At 38.8% G+C, this 18,438-nt stretch overlaps 1 protein-coding gene across 3 annotated transcripts in view; it reads left to right on the forward strand.

The window, feature by feature from the left end:
* The first annotated feature begins 792 nt into the window (after positions 1-792).
* Positions 793-18,438, forward strand: part of GLRA2 (glycine receptor alpha 2) — a 195,797-nt gene continuing 178,151 nt past the window's right edge. Inside the window, exons 1-2 of one of the 3 annotated variants that reach the window (XM_065900365.1) lie at positions 793-1,231; positions 3,333-3,466. In XM_065900365.1, coding sequence (XP_065756437.1) covers positions 1,164-1,231; positions 3,333-3,466 — 202 coding nt within the window. In that variant the 5' untranslated portion in view covers positions 793-1,163. Of the gene's footprint in view, positions 1,232-2,298; positions 2,319-3,332; positions 3,467-18,438 lie in introns of those variants that run through there. The other 2 variants (XM_065900364.1, XM_065900366.1) reach the window with 2 other exon arrangements.

The raw sequence follows: 18,438 nt of genomic DNA on the forward strand, positions 1-18,438 counted from the left end.
GAGAAGGGGCTTTCCCTAGTAAAAAAGTAGAGAGATCCTTTGGGAACCGGCAGCTAAAATCAAACGAAAACACTCAAGGGGCGAGGAAGGTATAAAGGGCTTCTAAATTAAATTATCGATCCTCATGAACCATTCTCCGCATATGGGCTTCTCTATGCCAATGAAATGTCCCCTCCTCTTCAGCACAGGATTTCTCTTTTGCCTCTAGCTTTCACTGATAACGAGTAGACTACCCACTCCCCTATTATAATTTCAGTACTCTAGATCCTGTTCTCTGCTTCGCCCAATTTTCTTTTCCCACGCCTAGACCTTATTTCCCTTCTCTTTTCTGCTTCAAACTCCCGTCCCGCCCACTCACTGACAGACTCGCATTTCCAGGAGCTCAGACCCTAGCCTTCTTCACCCTCTCCATCTACCCTGACCTCTGCTCTTCCCTGGTCATCACCGCACCCCTTCAGCACCCCTTCGCGCGGAACGGCCAGTCACTCTTTGCCTTGGAATAGCAGGAACGTCCCCTCTGGAATGCCTCTCCCCGACCCCCGCCCCAAGCGACTGAAAAAGGAAACATGCGCACTTCAGAGCTAGGAGCTGTCCGAGTGCTGAAATTTATAGGCTCGGTAAGATCACGTCTCCGTCTTTCTGTAGCCCTCATTCCAGCACAGGATTTCAGCAATTTTGCCCTCTTCTTCCTACCCACTCCAGCACGCAGAGTCCTTTCTTCTCCCTCGTTTACAACTTCTTTTAAAAAGAGAACATTTTCTAGAGAAAAGGGATTTGCTAAATAGAAAGGACATAAAACAAAAGCTACAGCAACCCGACTTCCAGCATGGCATTGTCACCAGCCCCCTTTGCATGGTGATGCGATTAAGGTAGCAGCATTTTTATTATTCAGGAAAAGCGGCTGGGGGATCCATCAGTTCTAAGGCTTTGTCTTTCCTAGGTTAACTGATGGTCCTAAGCCCCCGTCTGACCTGACCATGATGCCCAGTACTGGCACTTTTTGTTTTTTCTCAGCAAACTGTACAAACCCAAATCTCTTTTTGATTTTCAAGGAAACTAGATTCCTGCCAGATTTTGAGTCTGGACAATAAATAGATACTTTGTCCTAGCTTCTTTCTGGAATCATTTCGGGAATATTTTCCACAAGCATCACAGATACAGGAATGAACCGGCAGCTAGTGAACATTTTGACAGCCTTGTTTGCATTTTTCTTAGAGACAAACCACTTCAGGTAGGTGAAACGACTTTGCATGCTGGTATTTTCCACATGAAAACTGTTTGAAAGAGAACGTGTCATGCAATTTTTTATCTATTTCTCTATGTCCCGGACCACATTATGTTATTTTTATAAAGGAGAGTTAAGAGTTCTTTTGTTCTTTTAAAAAGCTTAATTATGGTGGGAAGGTGGTAAATTTTCACAAAGGCAAGTTTTATGATGCATAATCCCACTCTGTGCATTTCAACGTATTTTCACAGCCAATGTGATATTAAGATACTCTGATGAGTTGCATGCTCTTTACATTTCTATATAACGGTGATTTGTTTTTTCTTTTTTGCTTTCCAATTCTTCTGTAAGTCATTTAAAGGGATTACTGAATGCAGTGCTTTTCATATGGTGGAAGTGACTGAATTAATTTGCCAGGAGCATGCTCATTTTATGTAAAATATAAAAGAACCCGAATTCTTAGCTAACTTGGGACTTCTATTGTATTTCAGCAACCAGATGCATACTATGAGAACTACAATTCAGGAAATTTCTTGAAGTACCAAAAACATTTAAAATCTCATTTTACCATTCAGTATATTTAGAAATGTACTGCCTATGAAAACTGAATTAATATGACATCTCTGTGTTCATGCATGCATGAGAAATGGATTATGCATAATTTTAAAAAGTGAGAAATCATTATTTGCACGCTTGCATTTTCTACTTAATTTACAAATCGTCTAATCAATTGATACCTCAAAATACCAGATTATTACCAGTAAGTGAAATAGCCATCCTAATGGCTAAGAGGTTCTAAGACAAGATAGAGATAAGAGATGTCCATACAACAAAGTGTAGGACTCTTCATTTGATTTTCACCACATTTTATGGTATTTTTTCACAGAACCAAGAGAAATGGAACATATAGCAATAATCCTATGAGTACTGGGAAAACCCACTATGTTCCTTTCAGGTTCACACCTCCTACTATGATTAAGAAAAACTGTAGGCTGGGTTTTATTAGAATCATCATCATCATCTTCATCACCACCACCATCACCATTATAATCAAATAATACTTGATTAATCAGATGAATCTGCATATGAGAATGTGAGTATTTCTAGGTGACTGTATCAATTCTTAACTCTTACCAAATGTTTATATCATCTTTGTACTTATATTTAATATTACTTCTTTGAAAAACCGGCAAGAATGTGGTATTTTCCTAGTGATAAGAATTAACAATATTATTTGTCAAAATACTGAAAAGAAAGCTTGTAAAATATATACTTTATGGAAGAAATCAACGTTCAGTCAACCACTATGTATTGTCAAAGAATTCATTTCACTATAAACCATATATGCTCTTTTTATAAGCCTTTTAAGGAAAATGGAAGTCTGAGAAATTTTCCAATTACCATTTAGTGTTTTTGATAATGCAAAAGACAAAATGCTTTAGAAGTTCTTTTTCACGAATACTAGAGAGTCAACAATTTAAATGCTAATATATAAATAACAGCTGATAAAATGATATTAGTACAGACGTGCTCATTGTTGACCTATTTCTTTTAGAAAACACATTGGGAATTATTAATAGCTGAAAGCTGGAACAGAATCTAGCAGGTGACAAAATAAGCAATGGGATGCTTAGTTCATGATTTACTTTGTTCTGCCCATCTTATTATGTATTTTTTATAAAAAGTAGAGGACATATTAAGGGCCGAAATGCTGGAAGAATGTTTTGGAAGTCATGGGGAAATAATTTAACACAATCACATAAATTTTAGAAATTATCTTCATTTCTCTGATGACACTAGAAAGAAACAGCTTTGTATATCTGTAAAACCTACAACCTAAAGCTATGCATGTTGTATCATCTTAAACATCTTACGGCAAAGTTTGGTAACTTAGGAGATATGACTCAGGATTTATACCTTTCATCACTTAAAGTTAACTCTAGACCGTGTACAAGTTAGGAAGTTGACCAAAGAGTTTATAATTTTCCTTTTCTTCTTCTTAACATATCAAATATATTTACAAAACATGATGTCAAACATTCTGTGAGCATTAGTTCTCAGGTGATAAGAATGTAATTGTTGCTAAAAGAGTTAATGATGTGTTTAGGGCAGCTTTCTGCAAAGACCATGACTCCAGGTCTGGAAAACAACCTTCGCAGACCCTATCTCCTTCAGATTTCTTGGACAAATTAATGGGAAGGACATCGGGATATGACGCAAGAATCAGGCCAAATTTTAAAGGTAGGTTTCACTGAAACTTACCTTAATTAAGCCTGTGGGAAATCTAGATGTTTGAATACTCTGAAAAATCTTTTTCAGGGCTTTTTATTACAAAATGAAAACAACAAGCATAGTATTCATTTCATTTTGGCATTCTTTGCAACTAGTTGATTTAATAGCTTAAATTTTACATGTTGCTTGCCACTTTCAAAGACTTTCCTCATTTGTGTTACGTTGCACAAAGAAAACTAACGTCAGAGATTATTGCCACATTTCCTATGTTATCTAAAGTGGGAGTGGGACTGGAAATGAATACAAGAACAAATGATGCACTTGATTTGTATGAATCGTTCCACCAAAATCTTTGGTTTGGGTTTTAAATACGTACTCCCAAAATGAAGTTTACATCTCAATATATAACATGCCCTTTTATACACTTTCAGGCCTCTCTCATTTTTAAACCTTGTGAGAAAAGGCTCTAACTGAATATATTACAAAGTTTTGGTTTCCTCTTGTTTAAACATTCTAATTCTTTATTTGAAATTATTTATCTGAAGTTAACAAAGAAGATCATAGAATTGTAAAGTGCGTATGTCAAAGATGGTGGATACTTTCTTTGCTCAATTAGAAACAAACCAAAAAGTTTGGTGTTTTTGTATGTTTAACATTACAAAAATGTAATTAATAGAAATTACTTTTTAGAAATTACCTTTTATCTATTTGATTTATTTTTACTCTGAATCAGAAAAATACTGAAATAAGAAAGAACCTACTAATTGAATTGTTTTTGATGTTTTAATTTTTAGATACATATTTTAAATAAATGCATTTTATCTTGTAATTTAACTTAAAATAATGCATTGTGAAGTGCTTATATTTTATAAAAGGATAAATCTATAATATTCTAGGTATTATGTCATAATTCATGCATCGCTTTGGTTTTGCTTATTAGCTATTTAATTGGATTGCTTTCCTTGAGGTTTGATTAATTTTTATTATTGGCAAATATGAGCATGAAAACTAAATTCAAAATTCTTTTCTTCTTTAAATGCTGCACCTCTGAATATACCCAGCTAAGGGCACATTTCATACAGAAACATGTCAGAATTTTGACCAAACAGATGTTTTTGACTTATAGAGTATTTCCAAAAGAGACAACAGAACTTAGTTCAAAAGCTAATTGCTGAAAACAATTTTCATGTTTGCCCAATTTCATATTAATTTTGTGGTCAATGGAAGTCAATATTTGAAATAAAATCCTATGAGCAAGTATTCGAGAGTCAGCTTTTTCAATGGGCCTGCTCACTTGTACATTTATTCACTGAGGCATTCAATAACTTTTGAGTCTGAACTACATAAAGCATACTAACTACTGCATGCTTTGAAAACTTGAGAGTTGAAACAGGTTTCGATGCTACCACCAAAAATTTCATTGGACAGAGTAGATGTTACATGAATACTTATACAATAATATATAATACTAGATAGAAATAGTTAAGTAGTTAATGGTTAAGTAACATTAGGAAGTACAGATAAAATACTACAGGACTCCAACAAAAGCAGAGACGTTTTCCTATTAAGCTATTCATGGAAAGCTTCATAGAGAAGGACCAGAGATGGAAAATTGTTTCAAGTTTATGAGCATCTTGTTTAATAGCAGCTATTATTCATTATTTTCTAGAAATAAGTTTTTTAAGGGGAAGAAAAGTGCAAAGAGTAATAAAACAAACACCCATGTTGCCAATGCTACTTTAAGTGACCACATAGGATGAGCAATAATTTCCACACACAGCTTTTTTTTCTGGTTCTTCTGGGGATGTCACCCTTTGGAAATAACATCTCTCATGATTCTAAAGAATAAATAAATGAGGAGAATATCAAGCATAGCAAAGCATGGCCATGTTTTTGAGATCTGTCCTAAAGACCTGAGTGCAGGATGTTTTAAAGACTTATAAAAGGGAAATGGGTGAATATAATTTAAGACTCTAACGTTAATGAACTGTACTGACTTTTGGCTCCCTCTTCCCTTAACTCTCCGATTCAATGAACCCTGATATTCTTTCATAACTTTTACTTACATGGACCATTTATATCAGATCAATTATCTAACAGCTCTCACAATTCTCTTTACTGTGAGGATCTTGGCTTTTCCTAGATGTAAAACATTCCCCATTATTTTAGACTAAAACGATTTTTCCTCCTTGGTGTTCCCATGAAACTTTCTAAGTCTAATATAGTTCTTCTGCATATTTATGTTTTATCAACTCACCCCCGCACCACATCTGAGAGGGCAGGGAGGTACCTTATTTATATATATATAATATTATATATATATAGTTTATATATATATAATATTATATATAGTTTCAGGTGTACAGCATACTGACTCAGGGTTTTGGTTTTTTTTTTCGCAGATTATATTCCATTAGAGGTTATTACGACACATTGGGAAGGGGTGGGAACTTTTGAGGGATGAACCAGTGGTCGTAGTGGCTGGCTAGCAAAGATGATTTTAGCTGAGCTGAGGAGAAAGAAATAAAAGAAAGAGATAACAGGGAACTTGTAACAGCAAAGAGACTAGGAAGACTACAGTACTTACTGCAGTTGATTAGCAATGTATCGATGAGAAATTTTATAGAGTAGGTAGAAATGGAAGGTGATTAGGAAATGTGATTGTATCTGGAATAGTGATAGGCTCCCTGTAAATGCCAAAAACCAAACTGACGATGATAACAATAAACATGGTGATGATGATGACAATGATATTGAAAATAACAATAATGGTGATTGATAAGAAGACAAAAGGGCAAAATTTGACAAGTATATAAGCAAGAGCCCAATATGGGCTGTTGAGATAAAGGCTATGGCTTTTCTAGAAGTCTTATTAAATATTAGCACATTTCTCTGTTTTCCTTGCTGCCATGCATTGGCAAGGGAAAAGAAATGTATATGCACAATTTTTCTTACTGGAAGGAATTTTTCCTGCATCCTTTCAAGTCAGTAAAGTATTTCATGTCTATTCCATATCCCTGATGGGCTCTGAAAAATGTCATAATGGGCATATATACAAGAAGGAAGATGGATGTAAGCTAGAAAAGGGAACCAGAAATGATTCAGACTTAGACTCTAATTGAGAGTCATTCTTAGAAGCTATAGGGAAACAGTGGCTTTTCTGATGTGCTGGAGCACAAGCGTATAAACAAAGTCGTGAGTCAGAGTTGCCAGTTGCATTCCATCTATGAGAGCCATGGAGACTTGGATCAGACCTCGTCAAAACATAAGTTTTCAAAATCCTCAGTTCAGATAAAAACACGAGCTATGTCCATTCACAATTACCTGTTTCTGAAACCATGGTAAATGTTGATTCTGTGTCAACAGGGAAGCCTCCTTCCCCACTTGGGTGATTTGTCTCCTTGTCGGTTGATTCCTCATGGTGTTATTCCATCGTCCTAACAGATATTCCTTTGTCAGTATTATTGTATCTTGAAAATGCCACTTTAAACATTAAGCTTTTAAAGAAGCCAAATGAAATGCTCAAACCTGGGCAAAATGCACTAGTTCTGATTCTCTCTCTTTGAAACAAAGCCTTTATCTATTTTAATGAAATTTTCTTTGAAAAGAAAATTAACTTAGAGTTATATCCTAAGTTTCATCCCAATGTGAATAAATACATTTCACCAGAACATTCATTTTGGGATAGGATCTGGAATAGATAATGTGATGTGTGATATTAAAACCTACATTTGCATGCAGTATGGTTTCCTTTATTTTCCAAGGAGTTATCAGCTCAGAAGGTGTTTCAGATATAAGTAAGAAACAGATCCACTTCCAAAAAACTAGAGGTCTTCACGTTTCTCCCCTTGGAAAGTTTCTTGTCTGTAGCCAAGTGGAGCTCAAGCTCATGTGTTGTGCTTACCAATCCCTGGAGGGGTGACTTGAGCACAAATGTCCAGCAGAGACACTTGGAAAGAGTGATTCTCTCAGTTGGTGATAGTGTAGCCCTAGTGTGATCATTTCTTTGATAACTCTGGCAGATGCGGGCATCAGATATTACCATGGGTTCTGAGAAAAAGAACAGAATGCTTACAAGTCTCAGAAGTTGTTTTTTTTTTTTTTTTTTTTTTGCAGAAGTATTTGACTTGAGTGCAGAAAGTAGTGGAAACCTTCAGGCACCTGAAAGGGTACAGTCATTTTATATAGAATAAGACAATAGGAGATAAAAGGGGGGAAGTGATTATTGAAAGAAAAAGCTGAGTGCATCAAAGAGAAATTTATATATGACAGCTTTGCTCAGGGATGATGTTGATGAAGATTTTTGAATTTCCAAAATCCACTGGCTGTGTCACAATTTATTTTAGCTTTTGTGTACTGTATGTATACCAATCAACACATTTGTATATACTAGGCTGCTACGATGGGCCTGCAAGTTGCTTGTCAGGGATTTGAGGTAACATCGAGAAGGAGGCACCTACAGCATTCTAACACACTCTGGTAAAGTCTATTCCAAAGGATAAGTTCATTTATTGGAGTACGTCTTCCATTCCATGGTGACAGAGCAGTAGAGTGGGAGGGGCCTTGGACTTGGATCCAGAAAACCCAGGTTCATGTCCTGGTTCAGCCACTTTGGAGAAAAGATGTGTCCACCTCTCCATGACTCAGGTTTTCTTCTGACTTTGCCCACCTCATTTGGGTTGTTCTGAGCATCAAGTGAGATCATACGTCTGAATGATTTGTTTCCAACTATTAAAATTATTAAAAATAATTTGAATTATTATTACTAGTCTTCTATTTCTCTTTGATAACTGACACTGACTACGTATTCTCTTAGCCTTCATGGTGATTGGGTCCTTAAAGTTGTTTGAATGTTTTTTAATGGAAAAAAACGAGTCAAAGAAGTTCTAGCATTTTAGAGTCCTACCACAGTAACCAGGATGTAGATGTCACATGTCTCAGTGGGTTCTCCTTTATTAGTCTGGTGGGAAGATTTCCAACCTGAAAGGGCTATTTCGTATTTCTAAATATGAGACAAAAAGGGAGCCGTGTGTGGGAAGGAATTATCTATATCCATTCAAATCTTACCCCTGATTATTTTCTTAGACTCATTTTTTAAGTGAACCAAGTAAAAGACATAGAACCAATTTCGCTTGGTCCTAGAAAGGGCTCTAAATTTAATGGAAGATATATGACTGTCATTTCTGATGTATTTTCTTGTCCAGTTACTGCAGTTGCAAGGGTCACTGCACAAACGTGAATTGATTTTCTATTTTAGAATAAGTATTTTAAGGAGAACATTTTGTCTCTACAACATGGCAGGTTAAGAGCACTGGAAATGGAAGCCCATAATTTAGTTTTTGAGAATGTATTGTTCCTTGGTTGATTCTGGGTGAGTTCATATCCTTAATTTTCATTATTAAAAGAGCCTAAACATTTTATCCTGAGTTCTGTAGTGCTTTCTGTTACTCCCCATGCTGAAGAACAGTTCAGTCCCTTTTGCTGATAATCTGAGACTTCATTTAAAAAAATAATGGCATATGTATCAGGGTATCTCGGTACTTAGAGAGTGGACATTATAATGTGTCCAGTTGGCACTGTCAGGCTCGGAGAAAAAAATAGTTATTAGCTCGTTCTTGGTGGTGTTGGGTATTTTTCTTGGTGTGTTGGATCAGACACGTTTGGAACAGGGTCTTAGAAATGAAAATATGGTTGATTAAGCCTCATAACAAGGTCTTTGGAAGCATGCTGTGTTCTCCTTGGAGTTAACACCTAAGAGGCTGTCTCGACTGCAGGATGCAGCATATCCCTCATTGACTCCTTTCTTGAGAGGGCTACTCTGAACACTTGTGACTGACTGCAGACACTTTTAGCCATGTGAAGCCCATTAAAGGAAGGACCTGAGCAAAAGGAATAGGTCTCTAACTGGTATTCCTAAGTGTGAAGGACCTGTAAGAATAAAGTCACTAGATTTCCATTTTGGAGTCTAGCCTGGCTAGCCAACCAAACGTGGTCATGGGGCAAGTATGAGAGGGAAACTGGACACTCTCTCTGACTCATGCCCTGGTTTATGCACTCAGCACTCCTTTAGGAAGTATAATACATGAGTACACCAAATGACGGCTCTGTTTTATTAACATGTCCATCCAAGAGGGAAAAAGAAAATCCTGGATCGAGTCAAAATGTGGAAACTCAATAGGCAATTATCATGAATGTGACTGGATAAGTCTTGTTTTCTATTTTTCTATTTCTTCTTTTTTTTCTATCAGGAGGTGGCACATACTTTCTTGAGGACAAATAAGCTACACTTGCCCATGCGTTGTCAAAGCAATAGAATAAATTTGCAGCAAGGGAGCACATATGTGAGCACAAAAAAATTACATGTAAAGGTTTTCCACCTTTATATTTGAATCTAAACACACAATTCGTTTGTTTATTCTTTAATAAATAAGTAGTGAGCAGTATCTATATGCCAGGCACCATGTTCTTGCTAAGTATACAGTGGTAAACAGAAATTTAAGCTTTTAAATGTCAGTTCTCACTTCAGTAAAAACCGGAACATAATTTGTAAGTTTAATGCTGTACCATCCAGGATCTTTGCAGGAAAGAAATGACACACTCCAACAGGTTGTGGGAGGGTTTGGAAAAAACCAATCCCTAAAGGGAGAATGTAGTACTCTGGGACTGCCAGCAATAGACCTGAAGAGGCAAGGGAGGGGGTAGCTGCCAGAACCTAGAGAAAGTGGCTCTACCGAGAGGCCACCTAATGAGATCTATGGAGCAATGGAGTCAATCTGTGCTGGCCTAGCGGGGGGGAAGCTAGGGAATAAATATTCTGACCTCACTCTCCTCCTGCATTCCACTTCCTTGCGGGAACCTCTCGTTGGCCAAATCCAGCTCGAAGTCTGAGGGCAAGGGAGCGCAATGACGCAAACCCGGAAGGTCAGCTTCCCAGAGCACAGAGAAGAACAGAAAAGAGGAGAGTCTCTGGGGGCAAATGGAAGATAATCAGCACAAAGTCAGCATACGAGCAAAGCCACCCTTCAACCTGGTGGAGCAGAAGCTCCCAAGCTGATAATCCGTTTAGTAAGTCTTCCTTTATCAGTCTTGGGAAAGCAGGGAAGTGAGAACGGGATATCATCTGGATATACTATCCCAATAGATAAATGATACCTCCAGATGCAGAGAAGAGAGAGGAAGATAGTGGAACGTGGTAGTTCTGTTTCCTAAGCAGACAACTGAAAGATGTGCAACCAATGGACGGGGGTGGGGCGGGGAGGGAGGGCGGGAAGGGAGGAGGGAGAGATCTTCCTGCAGAATATACGAAAATAATTAATATAGCTTCCTTTCTATCTGATTTAATATGTTAATATGTTTGCTAATATTGTCGTGTTTGCCCCACAGTCAATCCCCTCCAGGCTCTCCATGCTGGGATGGGTTGTGGACTTAGATTTGAGCGCAAGACTTAATGCCAAGTCTCTTGGGGCAGCATTTCTGAGACACAGTCTTTCCTCCGTGCTCTTCTGTCTATACAGAGCTGAAGTAGAAGTGTTAGAAGAAAAAAGGACTGGGTGGGAGGGTTAGAAGAACAGGAAGCCCAGGGGCAGAGTACTGTGCATTGTGAGGAAATGGCAGGTCTAAGGGAGAGTTGCTTGTTTCCCACTCCTTGGTTGGTTTGATTACGGCACCTGAAATACAGCTACTACTCGTGGCAATTCTGCTACTTTAGGAAAACCTCAGAACCACTTTACCACCTAATTTTTCTTTCACTTTTAAAACCCAAGTATACGTAGACGATAATATAATCTATCTTCTTCTGATTTATTTACATCTAAATACTTCAAGATGTTGATTTCTAAGAACCAATTCATGCCCAGCAAGGCAGCTGAGATTTCTTTTATCAGGCTTTCTCTTAGAAATAGCATTCTTTGCGCCCCTCCGCCTCAAATGTATTCAGAAAACAAGGGGTCTGTTTATTTAGCTTTGAACCTCCGAGTCTCTGAAAAGTGAAGGATACACACATTTGGCAAACCACACTGTAACAACCCCAGTTAGAACATACAATTCAGGATAATTTACACACATACTGCAGTGCTCACGATGGACTTCTCATATTCTACTTTCTCCTTTGAATTAATTGTGTCTTTCATACTTGAACGTTGTATAGAGCACGCCAAGTCAAAGGACTTGGGATTTAATGCTAAACTAAACTGGCAACCAAACAGATGTGTTTCTCAAACCACGCTTTTCGGAATACCTGCTTTAGAGCCTGAGTCCTGTTAAAAAGGCACAGAGCTGGGCCCTGCATTTCTCCAGCTCTACCTCTCCAGAAACACTGAATGGTGGGATCTGAAAATACTGGCTTTAACGATTTCATTACTCCCTATAGTTTAAGAACTACAGGACTAGAATGAGACGTTTTTGCTCCTGTATCTGAAGAATAATATCTTGCTTATAGTATTTTTCCCAAGGTAGTGTGGGCCAGCATTGCCTTACCAAATAAAGGCGGGGGGCGATCCTACAAGAAAAAAAAAAATCTAAACTGAGACTCACGAGGCCTTGTTTTAACTACACTTTTGCCAGCTGTGACCTAGAGCATGCCACCTAACCTCTCTGGGATTAATTCTTGTCATCTCCAAAATAAAGGACTTGGACCAAGATGTCTAGGTCCAGCTTTGATGGTCCCTAGTCTTTACAGTCTAACATCTTTGAGCTTGGATGCATCCAATCTTCCTAGAGAATTGGTCTCTGAGAAATTATTAATTCTATCCAGAATTCTTAGCAGTTGCTGATATCTTATTTCGACTCCCAATATTTCAAGGGTGATCATTATTCTCTGGAAGACTCTGGAAACTCATGAGAGGATTACTGAAGAAATCAGCCATTCACAATTTTTGCCTTGTTTTTGAAAGGTTCGGAGGTAGCAAATTCATGTACAGAGGTTGCTTCTAGGGAAAGTAGCTACCATGTTTCTTTACTTCAGCATCTGGCCAAAGATGTTTCTCGAAATGCTAGTCCCATGAGATGTTCTCAGATATAAGGTTTAAAATGTGAAATAAGAATGGAAATTCTGGCCTTCCCTGGTGGCGCAGTGGTTGAGAGTCCGCCTGCCGATGCAGAGGGGACACGGGCTCGTGCCCCGGTCCGGGAAGATCCCACGTGCCGCGGAGCGGCTGGGCCCGCGAGCCACGGCCGCTGAGCCTGCGCGTCCGGAAGCCTGTGTTCCGCAACGAGAGAGGCCACGACAGTGAGAAGCCCGCATACCGCAAAAAAAAAAAAAAAAGAAAGAAAAAACAAAACAGAATGGAAATTCTGCAAAACAGCCTCCAAGAGACTCCCAATATTCATTAGCATCATTAGCATATAAAAATGTTTTGAGAAAACCTGCAGTAAAAATATACAAATAAATAGATATTTTAAAAACTTCTTTTACCCAGGGGCTTATCCTCTACTTATTAGATCATAGATTCCTTAAATGAGTAACATTCTGGGGAACTGGTGTTTCATGGAATACACTTCGGAAAACGTGGTCTTGGTAAAATCCATAAATCTAAAAGAAATTTTTTGCCATGAAAACAGGTGATGATGATGGGAAACCTACATACATATAAAATACGATGATCTGCTAGAAAGATAACATTCCTGAGAGTGGGAAGGCCCCAGCGTTCGTAAATGTGGCTTTCATTTTGATACATGGTCAACATTAGCATTCTGATGCCACAAGAGAATTACTCCACAAGTTAGATTATTATTACAGGCTATTTATCTCCTGCTTCATTTACATGAATAAATAAGCAAACAGTGGCATTTTGAAAAAACAAACATTGAAGGCAAAAGAAAAAACGTGTCAGTACAGCAAAATACTTTGATCTGATAATCACCTTCTGTTTTAGTCTTTATGATTCTTGAATGCTGGGTGACAAATACGCACTTAAACAAGTGACCTTTAACCCTGAACTAAAGACATTTTTTAGCAGAATATGACAACATTGCATGCCTGTATGGAAAACTTCCTTTTGGACTGCCGTTCTCTTTTGGGCAGTTTTCCAGGAAATGGTTTCTCATACCATTTCCATTCAACTGTTTGTTGAGAATGTTTTTCCCCACCACTTCCTTGAAATTTTAAAAAATTTGAATCCATACTAAAAAAAACTTCATTTAATAATTGAAAGTATGCAATATTTATCTCAAATAACGTGTGTAGATTTAAGGTTAAGGTCTTCACTTATTAGTATTTTTTTATAAATTTATTTTATTTATTTATTTTTGGCTGCGTTTGGTCTTCGTTGCTGCACGTGGGCTTTCTCTAGCTGCATCGAGCGGGGGCTACTCTTCGTTGGGGTGCACGGGCTTCTCACTGCAGTGGCTTCTCTTGCTGCGGAGCATGGGCTCTAGGTGCACAGGCTTCAGTAGTTGTGGCACATGGGCTCAGTAGCTGTGGCTCACGGGCTCTAGAGCGCAGGCTCAGTAGTTGTGGTGCACGGGCTTAGTTGCTCCGCGACATGTGGGATCTTCCCAGACCGGGGCTCGAACCCACGTCCCCTGCGTTGGCAGGCGGACTCTCAACCACTGCGCCACCAGGGAACTCCCCACTTATTAGTATTAAAATATATTCTAAGTTGGTCTGCTCAAAATTGATGTTTCATATAGTCAGATATATAAATCCCCAGGAAAAACTATTGAAAATTGTTTTCAATGAAGATGGATGCAGAAAGAGAAATGTCTTTGAAATATCATGAAATGTCTTGGGAAAAGAGTTATCTATATATAAAACTTGTTTATTACTAGTTCTTCCTTCATACTTTCTCTGAGTTTGTTAAATAAGCAAGTACGATTTTTTCTTCCTGTTTCTTACTCTAGGGTCCTAGTAAAATATAGAGAACAAAGTAGGGGGTGGGGAAATACTAAAGCTACCTTAGCCTTAATGGCTTCTGATCCACGTCATTTATAGTTGACCCTTGAACAATGTGGGTGTTGGGGCACCGAATCCCAGCAATTGAAAACGCATGTATAAGTTTACGACGGGCCCTCTGGTATTCACAGTTCTGCATGGGTGCATTCAACCAAACATGGAGCGGATTGTATAGTACTAGCAGGTATTTACTGAAAAAAATTTGCCTGTAAGTGGAGCTGTATAGTTCAAACCCACATTGTTCAAGGGTCAGCTATATCTCACACAGTAGATGAAGACACATTGATGATGGGGCCGCTACACATTCTGTATCAAACAAGTCCTTTATTTGAAACATTGCTTCAAGGTATCCATGTGATGGCACTGGCGTTGCTGATATTCCACAGTACAACCCACAGATAATGGAATACCGATGTTTAAGCTTTTCTGGTAGTTGAGGGTTGGCATATACTGGACCTTGAAGAGGAACTGAGTGAAGATTAACTATAAAGAAGTGATTTAGCACGCACTCTGTCTTGAGACTTTGTATCATATAGCCTGGGTGCCTGACTCAGATTCCTTGTTATCATTTGCTTCCAGTATCACTGAGGCTTCTGCATTTCTAGGAGGCAGACAGTGGCATCATAGTGGCAGATGGGGAGATGGCTTTGCTGAATCCTTAGTTATAGCAGTCATGGAATATGAATAAGAGGGTAACAGTTTCCCCAGCATTTTCTGAGATTTGATTTTAAAAAGAAGTATATAATGTCTCCTCAAAATATAAAAACTTAAGAAGAGATCATCTCTGTTTAAAAAGAAATGTCACACAGGCCCAATGCCATGCCTTGTAAATAGGAAACCCTGGCACCAAATTTCTTTTCAGGAAGATTTTTTTATAGATAAAATGCCACTCTGCTCGTTCTCTCTAAAACTTGAGGTCATAGCTTGTTACCAACAAGGTTGCTATGCTCTGCAGTATTTATTTTCTCTGGAATATTCCTATTATATTTTCTGGAGTTAGTGACCTCTCTGTGACCAGTGGCATACATGACCTGACCCTTGCCAGACTAATCCTATATTATCAGACATGTTTTCTCTAGTTCTCCAAAACTAGGAGGAATTACCCGCAGTCTGGGATACATATTCCTTTTATCTCCCCCAAGCACCGACATTTCCAACATTCACATTTGTTTATCGGGCACATATGCCTCATTTAAGCTCATCCTTTATTCACATCTTCTGAGCAGATATTCCCACTCAAAACTCAGCAGGCGGCTTCCTGTTCCATACATCTCATGATGCCAGCCGAGTCTGTAACATGCAGGGCTTTCAGCAAAATGTGTAAATTTCTGACTTGGGGCAAATATCCCAAAGCCCATTAAAAAAAGGATTTCCTCAGCAAGAGAATACACTTATCTCAAAGAAAAAATTCCGCATTTCTACTTGTCAACAAGACTCTGCAAAAAGCATAATCACAGGCACATTTTGTATTTTCCTCCTACTGGAAACTGGGCTTCTGTGAGCCCCTGGGTGGAAAGTCTGCTACAGTACCCAGATGCCCCAACTGAGTTCATTTAAGAGATGTCAGTGTACAGTTAACAGCAATATAGCTTGCGCGAAGGAGTCTTTGCAGAACTCAGTAGAAGTGGATGAACATGTGAAGCGTCCATGATTGTTATGAGTCCTTCACCACGGGACCTTTCTCACTCCTCCATACATTGAGAGGGCATAATTATTATATAAGAATCTGGAAGCAGGTGCTAATAATGTGCCATAATAACTGCATATGTAAAGTCCCAAGAAAGCAGTTATCCCCTCAGTGTCTGATTTTCCATACAAATGTCAGAATAAATTATGTGCTTCAGTGATGAAGCAAAGCAGTTGAGGGTATTAACAAAAAGCGTCCATCAGTGACATCGTGCAAAATGCCACATAAACTGCAGAACAACGCCTCTGAAAAGTTACTGACTTCTGAGGGGGGATGTGGCAGGTGGAAAGAAAGCAAAGAAATACAGAGTGGATAATAAATAGATCCTTCAGGAAAGCTGAGATCAGAAATAAACTCCTATGCTTTTTTTTTAGAAAATCCATAGTGCAGCTGCTCCGGGTGCCTGATTGGTTATGTCTTTATCTGAACGCACAGGAAAATCAAGCTGAGCTGTCACCCAAGGGAGTGAAGAGCTCGGATACTAGTATCCTTACATTTCTAGGCCCCTCATGACTCTTGAAACTCTCCTGGGACTCCTCATCACTTCCGGATAAAGTCTATACACCTGTACATGGCTTGCCGGGGTTTTCACGGTTAGGTTTTTGACTACATCTGTCTGAGGTTGGGTTTCTGAGAAGCAGATGCTGTGTGGAAGTGATTTATTAAGGATAAGTGAGCAAGGGAGACATAAGAGAGTGATGAAATCAGAGAAGGACGTGGGGGGAAAGCCCAGTAAGGGTGTGATCTCAAGCAAAGTCCAACAGTGGATGAATTCGACCTGACCCCTCCGGGGAACTCTGGAGGGTAAGACACACCCCAGAGCTGTCTGAATGGAGGCAAGAGAGCTGACTTTTCATACCCCCTCTGTTAGTTATTGGGTAAAGACGGCCCTCAAGGTATGCATGGGGGGCACGGTAGGGAGAGTAAATTCCCACATGCTTCTATCTCTTCTCAGGTGGGTAAAGTGAGCTCCAATAGCTCTGGGACAGTCCTCTGTGAAAAAACACATGTTCTGGCTACTGGAAGCAAAAGCATGGAATTTTGCCATCTGCAGCAACATGGATGGACCTGGAGGGTATTGTGCTAACTGAGATAAGTCAGAGAGGGAAAGGCAAATACTATTTGGTATCACTTATATGTGGAATCTAAGAAATACAACAAACTAGGGAATATAACAAAAAAAGAAGCAGACTTACAGACCTAGAGAACAAATTCGTGGTTGCCAGCAGGAGGAGGGAAGTGGGGAGGGGCAATATAGGGGCAGGGGATTAAGCAGTACAAACTACTATATATAAAATAAATAAGCTACAAGGATATACTGTACAACACGAGGAATACAGCCAGCATTTTCTAATAACTATAAACAGAGTATAACCTTTAAAAATTGTGGATCCCTATATTGTACACCTGTAACTTATATAATATTTTACATCAACTATATGTCAATTAAAAAGAAAAAAGCATACTGAGGTGAGAGGCACAAAATGGTAAAGTGGGATCCAAGGAACTTGAGGGGGGAGCATCAATGTCGTCTTCTTCAACATCACCATTCCACGTGCCCAGCCATGCCCTCCCACTCTGTTCCAACCTCAGTGCCCTTTTTCCCTGTTCTCAAACCTTTTATTCCAGCGCTTTGCACTTTCATTTCCCTTCACCATGCCTTCCTTTTCACCAGACTAATTCCTCCTCATCCTACAGACTTCAGCATCAATACCATTTCCTCTAGAAAGCTTCCCTTACACTACTAAGTCCATCCTCTCCTACATGCTCAGTCTTCAAGCTCTCTTGTGATTGGCTGCTTCCCTGTCCCTTTCCCTCCTAGACGAGTTCAAGGAGGCCAGAGATTGGGCTTATCTCATTCTTCATTGTACCTCCAAACACCTGACAGTAGGTAGAAGCCAATAAACACGTACCAGGTGAATATAAAAATGTATAACACCAATCATTAATCACAGAATCTGTACTAATGCAAAGGTGGGTGTGAGCAATTGAACTAAAATAATAAATTATTATCTAATATCTGTGATTCTTTCAAAATGCACAAAGTCTTTTGCCATGTATGATCTCATTTCACCCCTTACACATTTCTCATGATGGAAAACAGCTGTAATTTTGTTTACCATTCTTGTTATTTAGGGGGGAGAAAAAGTTATCTTGTTACCCGACAGGACTTAGACCGACACTAGCTCTCCAGATACATAAAGCCTAAGATGGGGAGGAATGTAGGCCATCATTTAGAGAACGATGACAATGACACTCATTCTCTATCTGCAATACTTTATTGAAGGTATTTTTAACATAGATGTCCCCCCTTTTTATTCCAGGATGATTCTAATTTATCTTCAAAGTCGCAGGGTTTTGTGTACTTCCTGTCTTTGTAGGAGTTTAATAAATGTTTAATGT

Source organism: Phocoena phocoena, chromosome X (genome assembly GCF_963924675.1).
Source record: "Phocoena phocoena chromosome X, mPhoPho1.1, whole genome shotgun sequence".
In the NCBI taxonomy this organism is placed as follows: Eukaryota; Metazoa; Chordata; class Mammalia; order Artiodactyla; family Phocoenidae; genus Phocoena; species Phocoena phocoena.